A 16,512-nucleotide genomic window follows, 5' to 3' on the forward strand; every position below is an offset into this window, starting at 1 on the left:
CGACCCTCACTGTGGGCCCCGCCTTTCGGCACCCACACATAGGAGAGAAGGATCCGGCGAAGGAACGGAGGCCGAGCACGGGGAGTGTCAACAGGGCGCCGGGGAACGTAATCCCACGCCCCCCTCGCTAAACTCCCACCACAAAAGAAATTGCAATATCACACCCCACCCCGTGCCGGGTCCTGCTTCTGGAGGAAAGGGGTGGTGTGGAGCCGGGGTCCGGACACCGCCGGGACACGGGGGAGCTTTACAAAAACGCAGATGCCCAGGGTCCCCTCGAAACTAGCCGAATCGGAATCTCTGGGGTGGGTCTAAGAAGCTCGCGGCTAGTACAGCCCTGAATCCGGATGGCGGTCTCGTTGAGGAACCCGAACGGACTCTTCTCTCACTCGTAGGGACGGAGAAGGAACATATGGCTTTTAATGCGCTGGTGCTCGAGTGGGAGGATTTTTCTGTCAGTCTTGAGAAGCCATCTCTGCACGGTCCGGGCAGCCCCTCCACCCACAAGTCCGTGAGGCACGCCCGCCCACACGCGTGCACACACATAGGCAAACACGCACGGGCCCGCGCTGCCCAGGATCCCGCGCTCGGTGGGTTGCCAAGAAACCGGGTCTCTGGGCTGAGCACAATCCCCAAGGGCCGCCCAGCGACCTCCGGGTACGGTCACGGGGGCTCGCGGCCAGCGGTCTGCTGGCTGAGCAGGTCACAGGTGGCAGGCGGCTTCCCAGACGATCTGGAAGGCCATGGAGGCACAGGGGAGCTGGGCCAGGGTGTAGGCCAGGGAGCGGGTGGGTGCCCGAAGCTTGCCCAGATAGGCCACGGTGTGTACCACGCGGCCCAGGAAGAAGACGAGAAAATGCATCCGGGCGACGAAGGGGTCAGGCCCCAGGAAGGAGTAAACGAGGCCCAGGAACAGGAAGGGGTAGATGGTCTCCATGTCATTCCGGTGGGCTCTGGGAAGGCAAGGGTGTGCGGTCAGCCGGGCGTCAGCAGGGAGAAGCTCGTGGACGCCGGGGCCCTCTGCCCCAAAGGGCCCCACGCCCCTGGGGACCATCTCGGGGTGCCCGACTCGAGTCCGTTCGTGGCACGGAGGCAGAAGCGACAGCAACTCTAAGTCGGCTGCTGCCAGGACGTAAAACCCCACTTATGGGCCAGTGGCCGTGACGGGCAGCTAGCCGGGGTTTTCCTCCCGAGCCCTGGGGCTCCCCAGGACTTGGCCCCCGCCACGCTCCCCACCGTCTTCCCTCGTGTGGCCTTGGACGCCAGCCGGGAACAGTGGGACTCAGAGGGGGTTGAGAGCCGGGGTGGAGCCCAGGTCTGACTCCAACCCGCGCCCTTTACCCCCCCGGGCAGGGCTTTTCGGGGCGGGGGGGCACCCTCCTTCTGAACTGCAGGTGCCTGGGCCCTCCCCAGGGGCATGGGCTACAGCACACGTCTGAAACCCTTGCCTAACCGTCTTGGCCTGCCCCTAGATGTCGGCAAACCCTCCTGCCTCTTTCAGGGATAATAATAACAGAACAGCTGCCACTCACTGCCCCCCCCCCCCCCCGCCCCGGTAAAGCTCTTCACGTCGTCTACGCTGTCCTGTGTCTTTGTGTGTTTGTTTGTTCAAAACGGTCAAGCGCGTGAGCACGTGGGGTGGCGCGGGGGGAGTGGAAGGGCTGAGTATAGCCCTGGCGTAAATAGATGACCAAGAAAGAAAACCCACCCGCGTCTGCTAAGAGTTGGGTCACATTTTCCATGACTCCCGCTAATGGACAGCTTCCTTGGGGAGAGGTGAGGAGGTCAAGTCTCATAAATTAGAGACTGAACCCGTGCCTGAGGCCACAGACGGTATGTTGGAAGAATAAACAGGAACCTAGTACTGGGGCTGGGACCTCCCCCGAGGACAAGGCCGCATGTGTGAGGCAGGGGGGACTCGGGGCGGGAACCGAGGTGCGCCTTCCAGCTGGGACGCGTTCCCCCAACGCTGTGCGCCCGCGGGCCGGGCCAGACCCAGCAGCTCCTGTGTGACGGCCTGTAACACAGGTCTCCTCTTCCCTCCCGCTTGCAAGCAGAGCCTTAGGCAAGGGCCCGGTGTGTGGCCTGACCTAGGGAATGGGGCTGGGCAGGGCACAGGAGAGGCCCTAACTCGGCTGCCCCGTGCTGCAGGGGTCTCTGCCGAGTGACCGGCGTGGGTGTGTTCAGGGGAGGAGATGTTTGCACCGAAGCCTGCATGATCAGGGATCATCAGCAGGTCACCACTGGTGCAGGGGAAGGAAGAACTTTCCAGGGAGCAGGAGGGGCAAAGGCCCTGGGGTGGGATTGAGCATAGGATGTTCGAGGCACAGAAAAGTGACCCTGGAGCGTGTCTGGAGTGGGGTGGCATGAGAGGGAGCGAGGCAGGTTGAAAGCAGGAGGGGGGGGGGCTTGTGAAGGGGGGGCTTGGGGCCTGGAATTCAATCCGCGTGTGCAAAAGCCCCCTTTAACCCCGCGGGGCCTGGACCGTTCTTAGGTGAAACTCGGGACACAGCAGTTGGCGTCTCTGGCCCCATATCCCGAAGCCAACGTGAGCCCGCCTTCCCCTTTTCTCCCAAATCTCCACCGTGGGACCCAGCCTCGGGGAAAAGCAGGTCTGCAGGAAGGCCCGGTCTCACCCAGTTGGGAGAGGCCCTGCCGCCTGCCTGTGCCTGAGAGCAAGTCGTAGGCCCTGGTCAGATCCTGGCCGTGGGAGAGAAGAAGAGGGAAAACTAGGCTGGGCCCGCCCCGCCCCCCGGCTCCCTGATCAAGCAAGTCCCCTACCTCACTTGTGAGGGGACAGCAAGGCTTCCTCCAGACCCCTCTACTCTATGGAAATGGGGCTGTGCCCCCCAACATCCCCCATTAGAGGGACACCCTTGGGAAACGTACTTTATTCTTCTTATTCTTTAATGCTTATTTACTTATTTTAAGAGAGAGAGAGAGCAGGGGGAGGGGCAGAGAGAGAGAGGGAGCCACTGTCAGTGCAGAGCCCCACGTGGGGCTCAGTCCCATAGACCGTGAGATCATGACCCGAGCTGAGATCGCGATGAACCGACCGAGCCACCCGGGCGCCCCTGGAAAGCTTACTTTACATGAAGTCAGCGATGGGGCGCCTGGATGGCTCAGTCAGTCGGTTGAGCGTCCGACTTCGGCTCAGGTCATGATCTCGCGGTTCGTGGGTTCGAGCCCTGCGTCGGGCTCTGTGCTGATGGCTCGGAGCTTGGAGCCTGCTTCGGATTCTGTCTCTCCCTCCCTCTCTGCTCCTCACTCCACTCGTGCGCTCTCTCTCTCTCTCTCTCTCTCTCTCTCAAAAATAAATAAACATTACATGAAGTCAGCGTGTCCCAGAAATCGGTCTGCCTCTCACAGCTGACCCACCTGGATGGGCCTTTCTGTCACACGCTCATCTGAAAGTTTCAGGAAAAGCACCCACTAGTATGGGAAACCCATTCATCCGGATACTGTCCTTTAAAGCAGGTATTCACATCGGACGAGTGAGTCACTTTTTAGAGAGCTGACGTTGGCCAAACCCCAAAGAGCCGACAAAGGGGAGCAGGGTGGAGAGGAGGGTGGGATGGGCAAGGTTCGTGGCAGGTGGGGACCCATTCTTCGGGGCAGAACCGAGAGGCGGGGAGGTGCAACCCCTGCAGAAAACCAAGCCGTGGTCCTGAGCCCACCTCCCAGCTCCAGCTCCGGACCCCAAGGTGGCCAGTGAGGGAGGAGAGGTGGCTGGGGGCTGAGAAAGCCCCGAGGCTCTGACCCTGAGCACCCCGCCCTCCACCCCACCCCCCACCCCCCACTGAGAGCTGGCCCAGCCAGTCCCTCCTCCCTCTCCCTCCTCCCTCCGGTAGGGATCAAAGCGGGGGTTCCCCACGAAGCCACAAGTGGTGCCGAGGACAGGGAGCTGTGGGGAAATCAAAGGTGAGGCAAGAAAACTCATTCCCCTCCCCCGGGGGGCCCGGATGTGAACTGACAGACGTGGAGGGAGTCACGTACCAGAGAGACGTGGTTGGGCAAAACGTGTCATTCCAATAACAGCCACTTGTTAACATAAAAGTCACCCAAAGCAAATCCCCGCCAGACCGGACTTGCTGGGCTTCCTGCCGCACTGGGCCGCCCCTCCCCACCCCCCAGACATTGCAACACCGGCTGCATGACGGCAGGTGATGGGCGGGGAGAAGGCCTGCGAGTAGCCCCAGGCAGCTGGCAGGGACGTCCGTCCTCATCCCTGGCCCTCCCCGCTGCCCACACTGGCCATGCCAGGTCCCCTGCTGCTCAATGTCAAGGGCAGGCATAAAGCGGGGCAAAACCACATTCCTACAGAGCCCACGGTCCTGGGCTCAACCGCGTGGCCTCGGCAAGCCTGCTCTGCCTCCAGAGATAACAGCACCCTCCCCGGGGAGGCTGTTGGGGGGCCCGGCGGGTTGGCAGCTATCGACAAGGTGCTTAGGACCCCGCTGTGGCGGAGGGGCTGCGCCCCGATGTACCTGCCGTCTTCCTCCTCTCCCTCGCCACCGTCGCCGGCCTTGTCTGGGGCACGACCCTGGACGCTAATCTCGCCCTCTCGGTTTTGCCAGCCTCTCCTGCCTCGGCCGGGTGAATGAAACCCGGTGTGGAGCCGCAGAGAGGAGGGCCGGGCATGAGCCCGCGGTGCGGCGTGCCTCTAACCTGCTGCCTGGCCTCGGTTCACCGTCCACAACATCGAAGGGACTTCTAGGACTGCGATTCGGGGACCAATCTCCGGACAAACCGGTTCAGTCGGATTCAGGCTGCGTGTTCCGAGTAGTCAGAAACCTCGCCAAGCATGCGCCCCGTGCCCGTCTGCCTCCCTCGGGGCCACTCGGAGACTCCCTCCCTGAGGTTTCCCACACACGGACTCGGGATTTGGCCCAAAGACACCTGAGCAGGAGGCTGGGATTGGTGTCATGAAACAAGGTGGCCGGGTTTCATCATTTCCCTGGAAATCCAGCTCCTGACCTCTCCCAGAGCCGGGCTCAGGTTCGTTTTGGCTCTGGCGCGTGGCTAATCTGCAAGGCAGATTTATCCTCCAAGAACCAAGACCTAAGTGCTTTCCTGTTTGGGCAGGAGGGTGACCCTGACTGCACCATAAACTCTGGTCTAATATTTAACTAACTTCTGCTTCCAGGGCATGTCCCTCTCAGGTTCCAGCAAGTTCTCCAGCAGGGGATGACGGGACGTGTGATCCTCTGAGCCCTGCACCTTCACGGCTCCACGACGTTCTGTGAAGGCAGGAGGTGGAGGAGACCCCGGCGGACCAGGAACCCCCAGACCTGCCGTGGTAAGTCTCCAATAAATACCAGTACGTCCCACGTCCCCTCCACCGATAAACACTTGCCAAATGGACATAAAACGTTATTTGGTAAGAGGTGCTCAAAAAGGGTTGAACTGGGACGCCTGGGTGGCTCAGTCGGTGGAGCGTCCGACTTCGGCTCAGGTCATGATCTCGCGGTCCGGAAGTTCGAGCCCCGCGTCAGGCTCTGTGCTGACGGCTCGGAGCCCGGGGCCTGCTTTGGATTCCGTGTCTCCCTCTCTCTCTGCCCCTCCCCCACTCACGCTCTGTCTCTCTGTCTCTCAAAAATAAACATTTTTTTCAAAAGCGCCGAATCGAACTCCAGCCGTTGGAGCATCGCCACTATTGATAGAGGGTCATTTTAATCGGAAGAAATTGTACTGGGTACGTAGAGACATTTTGGCACCACACGGGTCTGTTATCTCTCCTTGGCTTGGTTACAGCCAGTAAAAAATAAACCAAAGTGCTCGTCGGCTCACGTAACCGCTCCTGTTCGCTACGTAGGACGCGCGTACCCTGTGAAAAGCCAAGTAAACCCCCTCGGTGGCTGCGGTGAGCCAGCCCAGGCTATCCACGGTCACGGCTGCCTCGACTGCTCAGGCCCTTCTCCACCGCCCAGGAGAGTCAAGCCAACCAAGGGGGTGGGCGGGATAAGGGTCACCGGTACGGACTCGGGTATCGGTACGGCTTTTGTCCACTTGTTCATTACGTGTCCGGTGGACGGATGGATGGATGGACGGACGGATGGACCTCATAGGAAGAACTAATACCGTAGTTATATTAGAAACGCTAGAACAGCACAGGATTTCACTTCCTACCTTACACATCTCTGTCATTCTTAAAAACCACAAGTATGCATATTATTTTCAACGGGCAAGAAAACGAGGAGGAAAAAAGAGCTCTCCTCGAACCAAAGAATGTCTTATTTACACTCCAGTGTCCCACCCGTTTCTGCCCGTGGTGCACGGGAATGCCCTGGGAACTACGTGAGAGTCTGTCTCCTGTCTCCCCCTGTGCAGCTGCCCGTCCTTCCGCTTGTCCCTCAACTCCGCTGGCAGTCCCTGTCCCCTGCAAGTGCTGCCTCCTCCCTCTCCAGCCCACCGGGGGTCAGCCAGGGGAGAGCCAACTGCCAAAAGCACAACATTCCGATCAGGAACGTGAAATCAATCCACATCTAGTCTCCGATGGGATTTTACACAGCTATTTTTTTTTCCCATTTTTCCCATGTTTTTATTATTTTTATTTTTGAGAGAGACAGAGTGTGAGCAGAGTGGGGGCAGGGAGACCCAGAATCGGAAGCAGGCTCCAGGCTCCGAGCCGTCAGCACAGAGCCCGACGCGGGGCTCGAACTCACGAGCCTCGAGACCATGACCCGAGCTGAAGTCGGACGCTTAACCGGCGGAGCCACCCAGGCGCCCCGTCTTACACGGCTATTTTTAAAGAATCAGGTTTTGAGTAACATTTACCCACACGGAAAATGCTCACCAAATAACGTTCACGGAAAAAGAAATACCAGAACCCCACCCTGGGCACACAATGCGCACGGGATTTTCTGGGAAACATCTACAAAGAGGAGCTGGGCGAACACAGTGTTAGAGGTTAGCGGGGATTAGAGTCGGGACTGGTCTCCCTTCGCCCTCCGTGTGTTGGCAGTGCGACCCAGGTCGTCGGCGATCGTCAGCAGTTCTGACTTTCATGATGAGAAAAATTGTTTTTGATCGACTGGGGGGTTGCTCGGCAGAGGGAGTGACGTTCAGCTTCACTCCGAACGAAAGAAATGCAAAGTAAAACCAAAACGTGGCATAAATGTTCACCCATCCCACTGGCAGAATACCCATCCACGGGGGAGGCACGGCAGGCGCCTGGGTGGCTCAGCTGGTTAAACGTCGGACTTGTGCTCAGGTCCTGAGCTCAGGGTTCGTGAGTTCGAGCCCCGCGCGGGCTCTGTGCCGCCGGCTCGGAGCCTGCTTCCGATTCTGTGTCTCCCTCTCTCTCTCTGCCCCTCCCCAGCTCGCACTCTCGATCTCTCTCTCAAAAATAAAAACATTTTAAAAAAGAAAGAAAGACCTTCAATCAATGAATAAATTAGAACTATCTGAGGGGCTCTGGCAGGCAGGAGACCTCGGTCCTCTGGGTGCCCCCCCGGGCCCTGGTGCTCAGAGAGGAGCCTGGGGGGGGGGCAGACCGTGGCCAGGCTGGGGCCCAACAGTACTTGCCTGAGGCAGCGATCCACGTCCTGGTCACTCCGGCAGTACTGGAGGCCTCCGTGTCTCAGGGCATCCTCGGGGTTGGCAAAAGCCTGGAATACGTCAGCGAGAGTTACTGGCCTAGCCCCCTCCACGTGCCAAGTGCTGGCACTCGCCATGACCAAGGCTGCTATGGGCTGAACGCGTGCCCCGCGGACTCGTATGTTGGAAAGCTGACCTCCAAGGTGATGGTGTTGGGGAGCGGGGCGGGGGGGGGGGGTGGTCCTCTGGGGTGATTAGGTCAGGAGGGTAGAGCCCTTGGGAATGGGATTAGTGCCTTTAGAAACGAGACCCCAGAGAGCTCCTTCACCCTCCTGCCACTGGAGGATGCAGCCGGAAGACGGCCATCTGTGAAGCAGGAAGTGGGCCCTCACCACACGCGGAATCCCCAGGCACCTTGCCTCCAGAATGGGGAGAAAGAGGTCTGCTGTTTACAAGCCCCGCCCCCCCCCCCCCCCCCAGTCCAGGCCTCGTGTGCCCCCGACACCGTTATAGCAGCCGGAACAGACAAAGGCAAAGGCCCTCATGTCCTGGCGTGTGGGAAGCTCACAGTCTGATGGGGAAATGGCCTACGAACCACGGAAGACCAGGTGGTGAGTGTTAAACAAAGAGAAGACAAGGTTGGCCTTGAGAATGTTTCCAGGAGACCTGATCAAGCCTGGGGGTCAGAGAAGGCTTCTCTGAGGCAGGGGCATTCAAGCTAAGCTTTGAAGGAGGCAACAACGTGAGCCCGATGAGGGTGGGCTGGAGAAAGAGCATTGAAGACATCCAGGAAAGCATGTGCAAAGGCCCCGGGGTCAGAAGAAGATGGGGGTGTTTGAAGAACAGAAACCTAGCGTGGCTGGAGTATAGAGAGCGAGAGGCCCAAGATGAAGTTGCTGGGGTCCCGAGGGCACTCTAAGACTTTGGACTTTGACCCAAGAGCCGTGAGAGGGTTTTTGACAGTTCCACAAAGACGAGCTGCCCATTTCTTCGCTTCCCTGAGCCTCAGCTCCCTCATCCGTGAACTCTGGATCAAGCGGAGCTCATTTCCCGCACGAAGAGCGAAGGGGAGAACTGGAGAGGCCTCCGCCCAATGCCGGGCACTGGGAGCGCCGGCATGGGGAAGGTGCTCGACGAATAGTCTGCGGACGGCAGAAACTTCAGGTCACGTTTCCGTCACCGGAGGCCCACGCCCAGCGCTCACCAACCCCACAGCAAACACGAATCTCAGCAGCACGCTTTCTGGATTGCTCACCCAATGGCAAACACTGCCGCCTCTGACTCACGAGCCCTGGTGACCCCTGTCCCCAAGCTCTGGTGCGTCCCACCTGTCCCACGCCTGAGGCCCGTCAGGGTCAGGATCAGAGCCCCCACACCCAGAATTCCTCTCCACTGGCCCTGCACTCGTGGAATCGCCCATCCCGATGGGCCGGCACAGGGTCCGTGGACCCATGACTCCCTTCAAAGGGTCCTAGGCCCGGGTCCGAGGGGTGGCTCGTTCCTAAAGACAGGACTGGAACACAAGCCCGCCGGGCCGGGAGCCGGTTGTAGGGCAGACCGAGGAACCGCTGTCGTCCGAAGCTAGAATCGCTACCTTTAATTGGGACAAGGGGGCAGGCCGTTGGATGCACTCCCGGGACCGAGCTGTGGTTGCGGCCTTCGAGTGAATTCCAGTTGTTCGTGCGTAATGAGAACACACGCTTGCTCTGCGCCAGGTGCCAAACTCGCCCGGCTCGAGCGTGACTGTCCCCTGCTTTACAGATGAGGAAACGGCTCCCAGACTCGCCCCAGGGGCAAAGGGTGGACGAGTCAGAGCCCTTATTATCTGTCACCTGCCCAGGGATGTGGCTTCCAGGCTCCTTCCTGGCATGGGAGGGAAACTCACAGCCGGTAAGGAGCCTCTGGGGGACAGCCCCAGGGAAGGTTTCTTTCTGGCACTCTCCACCCACCAGAGAGAAAGGCACTCTCGGGCTTCCCTCCTGCTATCCCTGAATTCACATTGAAGAGGGAGGCTCCGGACCCCTGCGCTTTGCTGTGGAGAACTCTATCCCCGCCCCCGCCCCCTCCGGACAGGCTGTGGGGCCGGACAGCCCCGTTCAAACCCTGCTGCGTGGCCTCACAGGTGTCCTCTCCCGGAAGACAAGGTGAATGTGGCTCCCGCCTATTAAACGCTCAGCTCCAAGGAAGGACTTAATGGCTGAATGCACCTGTCCCTGCTGGGTTCCCCGTATCCCGCATCCAGGACCGGGGTGAGGCAGGGAGGAGGCAGGGGTCATCCGGGTGCCTGTGTCTGTGCCTCTGGGCGTTAAAGCCGTCCCGCCTTCACCCCTGCCCGCGCCTATGCCAGGGGCTGAGTCCGACTCCCCAGCAAGACCCCCGCTTCTGGGTGTCCACACCCAACGTGATGCCAGAGCTAACCTTGCCTTGCCTTTGAACTGGACAAAGGCGGACAAAGGGGCCATGGTTTCTGGAAACGAGTCCTGTACTGAGAAACAGGACAGCCGGCCGGCTTGGCCCAAAACTTCTCTGACGCTGGTCGTGTCCAATGCGAGCCGAGCTGTTCTGAATGGGCCGTCCCGCCCACCCAGGCTCCGATCTTAGCCTCTTTGTTGTTTTGGCTCCGGGGACTTGGGATCGGTGGGGTGGCGGGGGGAAGGGCGGGGGGAATTCCTCCTTGAAAATTCCAGTGGAGCCCAGGCCGGCCGAGACCTGGCCTCTGGACGCTGCCGTGCGTTCGTAAGCCCCCTCGCCGATGAATTGGGAATTTCCACTTAAAATTCCTGGGGTTCCTGCGTCGCCGGTTCCCACTCCACCCAAATCTCCGATCTCCTGTGCTGGGAAGCTGCCAGGTCTGATGGAGGCATTCGTGCTGTCTCATTCCACCCTCCGGGACCTGCTTCTCTCTGAGACACCCAGCAGAGCTCAGCAGCACCCGTCGTGCCAGAACTTACCTGGTAGCACGGCGGGGTGAGTAAATGCTCTTACCACAGAGGACAAGAAGGTGCGGGTCCTGCCATCCCAAAGGTCTCCAGGGCCCTCGCTTTCTGGCCCTGAGAACACCTCGGCCAAGTTTCCCATCCCTGCAGTTTCCCAGCAGGGCTGGGGCCGGGGCGGGGGGGGGGGGGGGCTGCTCCAGGGGAGCATACCTTCTTCCGAAGCCTCACTTGGCCCGTGATGATGGCCACCACGTACATCTTGATGACCAGCAGCGTGCTGCAGAGCAGGAAGGCCGGCAGCGCCTGGCCTCTCACCAACGCCAGGACAGGGGCAGGCATCTCCATGGGCAGGCGGGAGCTCTGGGGCAGGCGGCCGCAGCAGGCGCGTGTGGCTGTGTCTCTATGAGCTGGAGGAGGCGGGGAGAGCCCGCCAGGAGGCCTGTCTGCACACAGCACACGCCCACTCTCAGTGGCCAGATGCTGGGGGAGGCGCAGGGCTGAGCTGTGTCCCCTGTTCAGCCTCCGGCCCCAGACACCCCTCCCCTGGCAAATCCTTAAACGCGTTCTAGTCTGTCTCCTCATCTGTAACATGGGGGCGTCCGGCAGGGCCTGCCTTCTGTGTGTGGGGATGTGTGTGTGTGTGTATGTGTGTGTGTGAAAAAGACAGACGCCTGGCGGGACATCCACAGGTGGCCAATAGCTCTGGTATCTGTCCCCGCGGGTCAGGACAGGTGTCGGGCAGGAGAACTGGGCCATCCGTCCCCACTCTCAGCCTGGACGCTTGAACCACAGTCATACCTACCTTGATGTGACTCTGATTTTTTTTTTTTTTTTAAGTTTAGTTATTGATTTTGAGAGAGCGAGCGAGCGCCGAGAAGGAGCAGGCTGGAGCAGAGCGAGAGGGAGAGAGAATCCCGATGTGAGCTGTCAGCTCGGGGCCCGATGCGAGCGCCATCCCATGACCTGAGCTGGCACGGAGAGTCGGACGTCAGCAGAGGCAGGAATCTTTTGCCTTTAGTTTCGCCAACACCGCTCGCTTTGCTCGGGGGTCCCCTGGGGAGGGGGGCAAGAGGGAAACCTCAGTGTCCTGTGCCTCCTCCGCCCTGGCGCCTGCCCCGAAGGGACCGCGGTGTCCGTCTGGGCTGTGCCCCCAAAGCAGCAGAGACCAAGAGAAAAGACTGGCCGGGGGGCAGAGACACTGGCCATGTGCTCCGGAGCCCGACTCAGCTGACGTCGAGTCCCAGAGCCAGCCCTTGGCGACTGCAGCCGTGTGGTCTCGGGCGAGCAGGTTCCTTCTCCGAACCGTCTTCAACGAAAGGGAGTCGTGTCTAATTATTAAACACCGGGCACCTAGGAAGCCCTGATCTGTATGAGCTTCTGAGCCTCGGTTTCCTCCTCCTCCAAATGGGGGTAACGCTTGGCTTGCCAGGAGGGAGGTTCTTGGAAGTGCCCATGCTTACTGCTGGAGCGGGGAGTGGGCAGGGGGTGGGGGGTCGATCGCGTGTCCATTTGCTGCGCGCCAAGCCATCCTTCATCCGGACAAAAGATGTGCCTGGAAACCGACACCCGTGTTTCTGGGACATGGGGCTGCCAGCCGGGGTCGTCCCAGACCCACACAATACATGGCGAGTCACGATCAGGGACGGGACAGAGGACGCAGGGGACGTCCTGCCTTGTACGTTATCTCTGCCTGGGTGTTTGAGGGAAGGAGTCGTGTGCAAGGTTGCTCCCTGCCGATGCCTGCCTTTCTCGCCCCTGGAGCGCAGAAACCAGTGGGAGCAGCTGTCTTCCCTCTCGCCAAGTTCAGTTGCGGCTTTGGGCTCTGGTGTCTGCACCACCCCCGGAATCGTGGACCAGACACAGCCCAAGAGGGGACCCTGGGCGTCCGCCCATCCTTGGCGCGGGCGGCCGCGCGCTCGGCCCTGCTTGGGCTTCTGGAGCGAGACAGAAACCTCACCAGCAGAGGCTAGAGAAACCAGCGTGGGCAAAGGGCGGATTGTTACCCACCGTCAATCCGAAAATAAGAGGGACTTCGTGGGGAAGCCCTGCGGGCTGATGACTTCACGGTAGGAATCTTTTCCTGCACGTCTGCGGGAACGAACCAGCCGAGCCAGGGCCTGGCAGACGAGGACGAGGTCGAGGACGAGACGAGGACGAGGTCTCCTCTGATTTCCAGCCAAGAATTTCCCCTAAAGCCTCCCTCGGCCTGGGGAAGCTGCGGTTTTGTTCTTGGTGGTGGTGGTGAGGGTGGTGACGCTTCTCTCGGAGCTCAGGTTCTTTGCCTGCAAAAGACTGCCCCTGCCTCGCGGGAGGTGGGGGGGACTACAGCAGCGCCTGCCTGAAAATGAAGGCAAGACGCAAAGCCCGGGGTGGGGGGTGGGGGGGCCCAGGAGGAGGCGTCCTGGGGGTCAGAAATGTGTTTACATCACCGCTGGGTGGTGGTTACACCGTGAATCTAGATGTAAAAATTCCCTGAGCTGTATCTTAAGTGGTGACTTTGCTGGGTTAAACACACACACACACACACACACACGCACACACACGCACGCAAGAATTCTCTGGTCACGGTGGGCAAAGAGGGGCTGCTTTGTCCAAGCCCCCATGTGGCTTCTTCCAGCTGGCCCTCCTCGGCATTTCCTGAGGATCAGAGACCCAGCTCTTGGGCCGGTTCATTGTCTGTGACTTCAGAGGAGCTTAAGAGAGAGGAGGAAGCAGCCCCACCCCTGCCGCTGGTTCCTGACCTCGGTGAGAGGCGCCGGGGACGTTCTCCAGCCGGGGGATGGAAGAGAAAGAACCGTGGCTCGAGCGACCGGAGTCAGATTTGTTCTTGTACCATTGTCGTCCCGGCTGGCATCGGCCACGTCTCCCCACCCTTGAGAAGGGGTGCCGTGCGAACGCACGCATTAGCTGGCGCTTTCCGATGGCGCTGCGTGCGGGCCCTGCTGGGGCAGAAGCTTCCCGCTCCACTCCCCTCCCCCCTGCTCCAGGTGGGACCCCTGAACTCCCCGCAGAATGAACAAGACCGTGAGGGGCTGTCGAACCACCGCTCCCTCCTAACTAACCCTGGGGAAGCACAGCTTCCCTTTCAGGGACCGGAGGGACTGTAATGCTGGTGGGGCAGCCAATCCCAGTACTCCCCTTCTTGGGAACGGGGTGGGCCACGTGACCCAGGGAAGCCAATCCCAATGGTCCCGGCAGCTGGCAGAGCCAATCAGAGGCTTCCCTGGGAGTTTATATTGTGGCCTCCCCCTCCGGAGACCCCCGTTGGCTCTAGGGCTGAGGCTTGGGGCCTCGGCGGCCTGAAGCTGGGGGAACTATCCCCCCCGCCTTCCCCACGTGGAGGGGGCCTGTATTCTGGGGGCAACAAGGCCCCAACCTCTGACTCACCCGGGCCTGGGAGTCTTAAGAGTTTCCTTCTTCGCTTAAACAAAACATCAGTCAAATCACGTTTGTCTTTGGCTCCCAACTGCGGTGGCTCCCGTCTTGCTCAGAGTAAAAGCCAAAGTTTGGACGGTGGCCCACGGCCCCGTCCCATCTGGTCTCCATCCGGTTCTCTCTGGATTCCTCCCCCACTCGCTCGGTCAGCCTAGCCACTGCGTCCTTGCTCCCGGCCTTCACTCTGGCGGGGGCCTCTGCCTGGAAGTCTCTTCCCCTGGACACGTGCTGTGTTGACACTTCACCTCCAAGTCTTTGCTCAGGTGTCGCCTCCTTCACCCCCGCTCCCCACCCCGCTCCCACCACCGCATTAATCCACTGCACAGCCCGCCCCACCCCCACCCGAGCCACTTCTGATGCCATTTTGCTGCCTGTGTTTTCTCTGTTCTTTCCACGGCCCATTTCATTCAATGACACGCCATACAATTTATTTCTTGTCCTTACTGTCTAACACCCGGATTCCTGGGGGGAAGGGGGGGGGGTCTCAGTCCTGTTTGCTGATGAGCCACAAGCACCGGTCCCGTGCCTGACATATAGACCCAACTGTAATTCACTGAATTGATTTAAGCTCACTTGATTGGGATTTCTTTCTTTATAACCAAAGGAGTCTAGACCCGGATAACTGAAGAGCTCCAGAGTTTGGTTCAGGGTCCTGACTCCTGCCCTCTTACTTCCTGGAATGCCCTGGGGGAGCCTGGCTGCCTCTCCTGACAGGCACAGAGCCAGGGAAGAAGCCTAGGTCAGCAGCTGACGTTTACTCATAAGGATAAATGGGGACGATCAGGCTGCTTCCTGGGCTCTCAAGGCCAGCCTGACCCCTAAGCCCATTCCTGAGATAGCCAAGATGGCCTTGAAGGATGATGCCATTCTGCTTAAGGACGACAGTCAGGGCGGCGGCCAGAGGATCAATCACTGGGCAATGCTCTCAGACCCAACCTTGGCCTAATCACAGATGCCATCGTATTTAACCCTCCTGAGGGAGATAGGACTATTAGACCCATTTTAGAGATGTGGGGCCTGAGGCCCAGATTGGCGGTTATACTCACCCCGGGTCTCACAGCTGGGCTTGGATCCAGGGGGATGTTCTTGCCACCGACGCTTTGCCGTTCTAGCTGCGGGGCTGTGGGCCGTGGCCCAGGGGAACCGGTCAGCACCTTAAGAGGCAGCGATCTGTAATGCGTAAGGGAAGGTTCCTCTCCTCTCCGGAGGCTTCCCCAAGTCAGGAACCTCCCGGGGGGCTCTTGCCCTCTCGGGAGTGAGGATGAAAGCAAGGTTGCTCAGCTGTAAAGCCCGGCGGCTTCAGCCACACAGTGGAGTATTGTTCAGCCTTAAGACGGACGAACTTACTAACGCCTGCTACAAGGTGGATGAACCCGGAAGGCATCGTGCCAAGAGCCAGAAACACGAAAGACTGCATATCATATGATTCTGTTTATAAGAAATGTCCAGAATGGGCAAATCCCTAGAGACAGAAAGCAGATCGGTGGCTGCCAGGGTGTAGACGGAGGCTGAATAGGAACGACCATTTAACGCGCACCGGGCTTTCTTCCAGAAGGGTGGGAAAGTTCTAGGGACGATGATGATGGCTGCATTATAGCGTGAACGTACTTAGTGCCACTGACCTGTACATTTCAAGATGGTTACTTTTTTTTTTTTTTTTTTTTTTTTTTAGTATTTATTTTATTTTGAGAGAAAGACAGGGCTCCAGGGGAGAGGTGGAGAAAGGGGGAGAGAGAATCCCAAGCAGGGTCCAGGCTCAGCGCGGAGCCCGACCGCGGGGCTCCATCCCACGACCCTGGGATCATGACCGGAGCCGAAATCAAGAGTCAACCGACCCCGCCGGACAGGCGTCCCCCACAGTGATTCACTGTACGTTGGAAAGAAAAAGGGGAAAGGAAAACCTGGGCTGCTGGCTTCTTCGCGGCTGTACACACGGCACCCGGTGTGGCATCTGCAGAGCTGGGCTTCGCAGATATTTGTCGGGAGGCGGGCCACCTGAACGTGTGCCTGACACACTGCGCGTTCCCGGGCCGTCCCGTTCTCCTGTCGCCGCAGAGAGGAGCACACGTGGGGCCCTTCACGCTCTGACCAAGCGCTGCCCTTGATGGAGCCCATCTGTTGGCCCCTGACCGCGGGCCTCAGATCCGGTTACTGATGCGCAGAGCTGCGGTCAGGCAGGAGCATTTCCTGGATGCTTTGGGGGCGGGGGCGGGGGGGGGGACGGCACAGGCAGGAGCATTTCCTGGATGCTTTGGGGTGGGGGGAGGACGGCACACAGCTGACAGGAGAGGCGGATGGGGGAGGCGGGAGGGGAGGAAATGTTCGTCTCAGCACGAATCCCTGCCAAGACCTTTGCAGAGAAGGGGCAGTCCTCCGGGCAGAGGCTCCGGGATCAGGCCGCAGCCAAGACCCTCCCGTGCCCAGGCTGGGGACGCGTCCAGCCAGCGCCCACGCACGCGCACCGCCCCCGGATGCTGTCTCCCCGGGGGGACTTCCCGTGTCCGGCTCTCGGACGCATCAGGAAGCCTCTTCCTAGGAGGCCCTGGAAGGGAGTTTCGCATTCCTGGGATCTCAGTTCAGCCAGCGATGGCTCAGGGGACAG

At 59.9% G+C, this 16,512-nt stretch overlaps 2 protein-coding genes and 1 long non-coding RNA gene across 3 annotated transcripts; 1 reads left to right on the top strand and 2 right to left on the bottom strand.

Moving 5' to 3' along the window:
- Window positions 1–396: 396 nt before the first annotated feature.
- PTGES (prostaglandin E synthase) lies at window positions 397–11,337 on the bottom strand. The gene is made up of 3 exons (XM_045467829.1): window positions 10,686–11,337; window positions 7,528–7,610; window positions 397–953 (listed from the first exon to the last, which is right to left on the bottom strand). The coding sequence occupies exons 1-3, from the start codon at window positions 11,229–11,231 to the stop codon at window positions 704–706; spliced, it is 879 nt and encodes a 292-aa protein (XP_045323785.1). The 5' UTR covers window positions 11,232–11,337; the 3' UTR covers window positions 397–703.
- Window positions 11,338–11,350: 13 nt separating this feature from the next.
- LOC123592608 lies at window positions 11,351–14,487 on the top strand. The gene is made up of 3 exons (XM_045467831.1): window positions 11,351–11,472; window positions 12,283–12,541; window positions 13,093–14,487. Exons 1-3 carry the CDS (start codon window positions 11,418–11,420, stop codon window positions 13,580–13,582), a joined length of 804 nt encoding a protein of 267 aa, XP_045323787.1. The 5' UTR covers window positions 11,351–11,417; the 3' UTR covers window positions 13,583–14,487.
- On the bottom strand, window positions 13,845–16,144 carry LOC123592609. Its single transcript, XR_006709868.1, has 3 exons — window positions 15,812–16,144; window positions 14,957–15,080; window positions 13,845–13,957 (listed from the first exon to the last, which is right to left on the bottom strand). It is a non-coding gene; the product is annotated as an uncharacterized LOC123592609 (long non-coding RNA).
- Between the last annotated feature and the right edge of the window lie 368 nt (window positions 16,145–16,512).

Source organism: Leopardus geoffroyi, chromosome D4, assembly GCF_018350155.1.
Source record: "Leopardus geoffroyi isolate Oge1 chromosome D4, O.geoffroyi_Oge1_pat1.0, whole genome shotgun sequence".
NCBI classification, from domain to species: Eukaryota; Metazoa; Chordata; class Mammalia; order Carnivora; family Felidae; genus Leopardus; species Leopardus geoffroyi.